The sequence below is a fragment of the Contarinia nasturtii genome, unplaced genomic scaffold (assembly GCF_009176525.2).
Source record: "Contarinia nasturtii isolate CC-2019 unplaced genomic scaffold, AAFC_CNas_1.1 Cnas_scaffold_1768, whole genome shotgun sequence".
Taxonomy (NCBI): domain Eukaryota; kingdom Metazoa; phylum Arthropoda; class Insecta; order Diptera; family Cecidomyiidae; genus Contarinia; species Contarinia nasturtii.
Window position 1 is genome coordinate 221,497 of NW_022199099.1, and position 7,110 is coordinate 228,606.

The 7,110-nt window shown below is 33.6% G+C and overlaps 1 protein-coding gene and 2 long non-coding RNA genes across 4 annotated transcripts in view; all 3 read left to right on the top strand.

The window, feature by feature from the left end:
- The window catches only part of LOC116347277 (neprilysin-2-like), a 63,753-nt gene extending 60,501 nt beyond the window's left edge, over positions 1-3,252 (top strand). Inside the window, exons 2-11 of the mRNA XM_031777829.1 lie at positions 52-144; positions 233-792; positions 899-1,090; positions 1,190-1,560; positions 1,792-2,192; positions 2,357-2,401; positions 2,469-2,555; positions 2,626-2,744; positions 2,830-3,016; positions 3,092-3,252. Of these exons, the coding sequence (XP_031633689.1) occupies positions 52-144; positions 233-792; positions 899-1,090; positions 1,190-1,560; positions 1,792-2,192; positions 2,357-2,401; positions 2,469-2,555; positions 2,626-2,744; positions 2,830-3,016; positions 3,092-3,243 (2,207 nt within the window). The 3' untranslated portion in view covers positions 3,244-3,252. The remainder of the gene's footprint in view (positions 1-51; positions 145-232; positions 793-898; positions 1,091-1,189; positions 1,561-1,791; positions 2,193-2,356; positions 2,402-2,468; positions 2,556-2,625; positions 2,745-2,829; positions 3,017-3,091) is intronic.
- A 785-nt stretch (positions 3,253-4,037) lies between these two features.
- On the top strand, positions 4,038-5,303 carry LOC116347288. The gene is made up of 3 exons (XR_004201680.1): positions 4,038-4,383; positions 4,513-4,711; positions 4,866-5,303. It is a non-coding gene; the product is annotated as an uncharacterized LOC116347288 (long non-coding RNA).
- A 747-nt stretch (positions 5,304-6,050) lies between these two features.
- On the top strand, positions 6,051-7,104 carry LOC116347276. 2 transcript variants are annotated; one of them, XR_004201678.1, is made up of 3 exons: positions 6,051-6,097; positions 6,362-6,793; positions 6,882-7,104. It is a non-coding gene; the product is annotated as an uncharacterized LOC116347276 (long non-coding RNA). The 2 variants fall into 2 exon arrangements; XR_004201679.1 differs by having other exon boundaries at positions 6,069-6,097; positions 6,591-6,793.
- The last annotated feature ends 6 nt before the right edge of the window (positions 7,105-7,110 follow it).

Sequence of the window (7,110 nt, forward strand, 5' to 3'; positions counted from 1 at the left end):
TAGCCATTCTAATTTATTATTTCATAAATTTCTTTTCAAAACTTTTCAAAGCAATTGCCAATGGCAATCACATTCATAGGAAACTAAATAACATTGGATTACCACCGAAGTTAAATAAAATTATAAAACAAATTATAAACGAAGGTATTTAGACCATTATCGTAATTTGACAAATCACTAAAAATCGTGTTTGTTCTGCTCATCATTTTGCTTTGCATATCCCATAATGAAGCCAAGATAAAAAAGGCAATCGCCGAATCTCCTTATATCAATGAAATCTCATTATCGAGCGTGCACAAGACGAAGAAAAATGAATGCGATGACATTTGTCTAACACCAAAATGCGTTCATGAAGCGTCACGCATTCTGAGTCTGATGGATCAAACCGTAGATGCATGCGATGATTTCTATAGTTTTGCGTGCGGAAAATTCGTGAAAGAGACCATCAAACCTGACGATGAAAAAGTATCAGCCAGCACATTTTTGACAACTGATGAACAAGTTCTGGAGCAAATACGTCCATTGCTTAGAGAAGAAATTGATCCAAATGATTCAAAAGTGTTTAATTTGCCGAAAAAATTCTACAAAGCATGCATGAACACAACTCTGATTGAAGATCTTGGATTGAGGCCGGTGCTTGATATCACCGATAAACTTGGTGGTTGGCCAGTTCTCAAAGGTGACGAATGGGACACTCAGTCGGAATGGAATTGGACATGGGCCATTAAAGAATTCCGTAAAGTTGGATTTAGTACGGATTATATTTTTTCATTATCACTTCTTGACGACTCTGTAAGTTTTTCCATCCATTTTTGGAATTTTATTATTATTGAACAATAAAAGTGGTTGCAAAATAGTCAAAATGAGATTACCGCGATAAATACCCATATTTTCACAGCCAATTATATTGGGCGTAAGTCAAGCTGCATTGGGTTTGAGTCGAACATATTTGAGCAAAGGATTTGATAATAAACTCGTTAAGGAATATTACGACTACATGGTCGATTTAGCGGTTATTTACGGTGCCCACCGCGGTCAAGCGGAACGGGAACTTAAAGAATCGCTGGAGTTTCAAATTAAATTGGCAAATGTAAGTCTTCAATGCTTACACATTTAGTGTACATTCTCAAGTGTGTCGAAAAAAGAGAAGTAAAAAGTTATTTATGTAAAAATTCATCATCCGGCATAGATTTCTCTGTCAAGTGACGATCAAATAAACAACACATATCTATATAAACCTTTGCGAGAAATACAACCGTTGTATCCATACATTCAGTGGGTTGAATACATCAATGCGTTATTGCCGCCACCATGGTCAACCGATGAGAATTTGTATCTATATGTTGATGGTCCGTATTACTTTGAAAAATTGGGCCAATTATTACAAGAAACACCAAATCGTACCATTGCAAACTACATGATGTTTCGCGTTACCGAATTTTCATCGTTCTTCCTCACCAATAAATTACGCAGTAGACAATCGGTTTACCGTACAAACGTTTACGGTGCACAAGAACAATGGCCTAGATGGAAGGAATGTACGGCTATCACGAGGCAATAGTATGTTTGTTATACAGTGATCTGAATATGCTTAATTTATCAAGCCAACAGAGATTACCGCATAAAAATGACTGATAATTTCGTGTGGGATTGTATAAAAAATATTATCAAATTGTACGATAATCTCATTTGGCCATATAAATTAATTGCATTGCAATAAATCCTGGCAATGAAATTCATTTTTACACCAGAATGTCTGAATGTCATCATGATTTCTGTCATTTTGTCTAGTTTCCCAGTTGCCGTTGGCGCATTGTATTTGCAAAAGTACTTTCGACAAGATACAAAACTTGTCCTGGAAATGGTAGATCGAATCCGCAAAGAACTTGAACTCATTTTAAATGATGCCAGTTGGATGGACAACGACACACGTCAATCAGCTATCAAAAAATTAAAAGCAATGTCCACGTATGTTGGGTACACAGAAGAAATTATGAACATTTCAAAAATTGAAAAATACTACGGCAACTTAGATACTGACGAAAATGACTATCTCGCATCCTATTTGAATATGGAAATATTTATTGATGAAAAATTTCAATATCTTAAACCGTTAAATGAAACCATTTGGATAGAACATGCAAGTGAAACGGATGTCAATGCATTTTACTTCACATACGAAAATAGTATAGGCAAGCATTTTTTACACATATTATGATTCCCAAGGGATATGAGCTCACACAAGTGTTGATCGAGCCGGTGGTGATTTTCCATTACTCTCTTTTGGTGTCAAGTTGAAACTGTCAACACCAATGTATTCCAGAACAATGTTTTCAATCAAATGCTTTACTTACAGACATTCAGGCAGGTATTATACAAGGTCATTTCTTCTCGTCCGAACGTAAGTTCGATTACTGCCAATGCCATGCATATGCCATCTTTCTAACGAAATATTTTCTTTATAAAAGGCCCGCAATATTTGAACTATGGAGCAATTGGTACGGTCATTGGACATGAAATAACCCATGGATTCGATAATAAAGGCAGTCGATTTGGTATTTTTTATATGACATATGAGATAAGACAAAGAAAAATTAATTATTTTAAACTTAAAATATATAAAAGATTTCAATGGTAGTTTGGTTGATTGGTGGAAACCTGAAACAAAGTCACACTTTTCGGAAAAAGTAAAATGCATCATTGAACAATACGGAAACTTCACTGAGCCGCTGACTGGTCTTCAAGTACGTCTCATTATTTTTTCCACTATTTTCCCAATTTGTTCACTTTAAATTTGATGTCCTTTCCATTTCAATTGAAAACGAGCAGTTGAATGGCACTAAAACACAAGGTGAGGATATTGCTGATAATGGAGGTGTCAAAGAATCGTATCTCGCCTATGAAAGATGGGAAAAAGAGCATGGACCCGAGCGAAGATTACCCGCTTTGAATTATAGCCCCAAACAAATGTTCTGGCTCTCAACAGCACAATCATGGTGCAGTATATATAGACCAGGTAATCGATATCCATAGCCAGTTGTATCGAATTCCACGTCAGAGTCTTTGAATTTCTATTTTTTTGTATTTTAAGATGTGATAAAACTTCAGATTGAACTTGATGTACATAGTTTGGGAGAATTTCGTGTACTTGGACCATTGAGGAACTCAAAAGAATTCGCCAAAGATTTTAATTGTCAAATTGGAAGTCCAATGAATCCAATCAACAAATGTGAAGTTTGGTAGTTCAGTTGCTAACCAAGCATTATACCTTTTCGAGAGGGTGTTGGAATGTTTATAGTATTAAATACATCAATGAAGTAACGAATCAACTGCTAAAAACAATTTTTCGTCAACTACTAAAAACAGTACTGAATTAAATTACGATAAAATCAAACACGTTTTGTTTATTTTTCTTAAATACCAATTTTAAACTTACAATTTAGCACAAAAATTACATTTAAACCACTGTACGTATCAACAAAAGAAGAAAGTGAACGAAATTGTTGAGGCTTCGTTCCGAAAATCTAATGTAATCATTCCATTGTTCGCCAGATGTCGTTGGGTCACACAGTCAATAAAAAAAAACTCCGTACATTTTCCCGAGCGCGTTGAATTTGGCGCGATTTCATATAAATTGTTGTTCAACGTAACCATCTATTTATATGCAACTGCGTTCAATGAAATCTGTAGCGTAAGCACGTCCACAATGTCGTGTTTACGGTACAACGGTAGCCGTAATCAAAATCAAAACAAAGTAAATGCTCAACAACGCATGCGACGCAATCAGCGTACAACAAAAAAAAAACATTTTTAAGGTGAATGGTTTGCGTTCATTGCGAAAGCACCGTACTATCCGAGATACGAACATGTGTGTGATTGTAATAAGGTCGCGATTGTTCATTATAAATGCGTAGCATAGTCGAAACGAAAAAAAGAGAAACACATACATTCGGTCGCGTATGGATATCTCTTTCGGTGCTGCCGCAACCAAAACACGAAACGATATATTTTTGTAAACATTCAAGCATCGCATTCAAAGTATTTGACGTATTGCAATTTAGAGGTAGTGTGTATAAAAGCACCACAGTATCATAACAAATAAAATAAAACGTCGAAAATTGTCATTCGTTGTCTTGTTCTCGGTGCGATGTGAAGAGCGATCGATGATATAAAAATATATTCAACAGGCGTGAGGAAAAAAAATCGTGTGTGAAACCAAGGAGAATTGGCGAAAAATTGTGTAAACAATATTTCGTGGCACAAATCATTGGTATCGAAAGGGATCAGTTTGATATGGATCAAATTCGGAGCACCATTCGCAACGTAAGTGGGAAATGTTTGTGTTTTATTAGTCTGGCCGTACAGAAGGTCACATTCTATCAGGTGAGCACTCAATTTATTACAGTTTATTTCAATGACACATTGTCGTCTTCGTAAAATCATCGTTATTGTTGATGTTTGATAATTTTGAATTTTTCTTTTCTGCCTCATTGACGGATGATGATGAAAAAGATTTGGCACAACACATATACAGCAGATTGTTCCGAATACGTCATACGATGAACATGTGTGTTTACATTTTGTTGTTTTCATGCTACATATTTGGTATTGAATTCGATTCGTGGCTGTCAACAAAGTTGGCTACGCTCTGATATACGTTGTTTGAGTGTGGAAAACGCAATACGGAATCGTTGGCATACGCATACAATAGGTAAACATTAAACGAATGCGAAAAACGTCATTAACACCAAAAACAGTGTGTATGTGTCGATCGACTTTCATTGATTAAAACAAAAAAGCAGTGATAAAAATGATCATATTATTAATTTATTATTTCTTTTGTTTTTGGATTTTTCGGTTGAAAGTTTTTTTTTTTGGAGCGTTCGAAATGATGACCAGTGATCGCAGCTATTTGGCTTGAATGGATTTGCATTTTTTTAAAAAGGTAGTATCAGCAGGTATTTTTCAAGAGTTTTTTTTTTAAATAAAAACAAACAAATCAAACATAAATGACCAAATCAGCGGACCAATCGAATTTTTTTTCGTGTCTTTTTTTTATATCAACTAAAGGCAATTTGAAACATTGAATTCATTTGCTGTTTATTCGATTTTGAAAGCAGCTATTGCATTTAAATGGGTGTCTTTTTGCATTAGTTGTGTGCCACTTTGTACAATTTACCATTTTTGGGCAAATTGGTGCAATTAAGTGCAATATATGTTTTTTTTTTCTCTTCTTTTTTGCGCATTGATTCGTGTCAGTTTTGACACTACCAAGGTAAGTATCAATTTTATTGGGAATTTTCAACGATTTTTGATGGATTTTTGAATGAAATAAATAAATAATAAAATGAAAATAAAGCTTTAGAAATTAATTTGTGAATTTAATGAAGTTAGTTTGGAGTAGATGTTTTCCGAAAAGTTTACATTGACATTTTTAAAAACAACGGAAACCATCAATTTGGAACTGAATCATCTCGGCGATTTCATCGTTGGACAGCGTTCAAGTCATAGGATCCCGTTCATATTTAAGGCTAAATTCCAATTTCGATTCAATAAAATACAAAATATCCATCATTGTTTTGATTTATTTCCTACTTTTGGTAAGTGTAGTAAGTATACAAAGCTTGTTATGTGAAATGCATGAAAATTAGCGGAAAAAATGCTCATAAAATTCCAAAGTCATTGCTATCAGTTCAATTGTGTGCCATAGTCAAAAAGCGATTTGTTTATTTGGGAGATTTTTTTTTTTTTTTTGATTTAAATGCTCAAAACGTTACATATCCTAGCAACGCAAGCTCCCAATGACAGCAGTCATAATAAAACAATGTTACTAGGGATTTTCATGTAGTTTTGCGGATATTTCAAAAAAGACACAAACGTCCATTGGATATGGCATGAAAAAATGTGTGCATTTTTTTATTCAAATTTTCGCTACATTAAATTTCATCGAGAAAAAAAATGCAATTGTGCTTTTTCTTTATATTTCAATCGCCCTTTATTGACTGGCAAATTCAAACTGTCACTTTATATGTCAAATGTATTTCATATCAAAATAATAAGAGTGTAGTGTCTGGTTGGTGTTGCAGAAAGGCGGTTGGTAAGTGCGACATAATTTTATCAAAAAAGAAATTCAATAAGAATTTGAAATAAATGAATGCCACCATTTCAGTTAAAAGTCGTTTTTATTTTAACACCAAATAAATCGCTCGATTTTTTTTTTAAATTTGTTCAGTGTATTCAGTCCAACCCTTGTATATGGCATTTCTTCACAATAAACAAAAAAAAAGCATTAAAATTACTTTGAAAAAGCGAAAAACAATTTCGGAAAATTAATTTTCTATTAAAATATTTCCAAAACTAGGTCACACTCAAATAAATTCTGACAATGAACCAATTTTTTTTAATGAGGCTAACCGAGTCTCTGTCTATCTCAATCGCACAGTGTACACAGAAAATCCGATGACAGATGAAAGAATCAACATTTTTCATTTGCCGCAAAAGTTTTTATTTATTTGATATTTTTGCTTGAAATTTCATATGATAATAATTTATGTTGCATATATTTTCTCCATTCCGAAAAATCCAACAAGATATATGAATAAAATAAGACGGATAGAGAACTTCATTCAAACGGTGTACACTGTTGATTAGGTAAACAAATCATATGTTGCTGTGTGTTTATAATCGTCGCATCTACCACCTATCGCACGTCGAAATGTCTATGTTGGTTGTCAGTTGTTGTTCAGCATTGTTAAAGGAACGATGTCCATAAAGGGAAAGAGCTTTGGTATCGGTAAGTGTTAAGGAACTCTTATTCTTCATTTTCAAATCGGATTTTATTTTCATTTATTTTTTATATTAAAATTAAAAATCTTCGATAGAAATTGAGATCCATTCGGGAAGACGGTCAAATTTTCGGGTTGTGTCAAAAAAAAATATCAATATAAAATTAAACTGATTGAATCGAATAATAATGATGGCAAATTACATTTGCCGAATAAAAAATGCCGAAAATTGTAATTTTTATCGAAAATTCATGAATACTGAAAATGATGCGAATTTCCATCAATTTAAAAATTACAATTGGATATTCGGTTTTCATACTCGCAA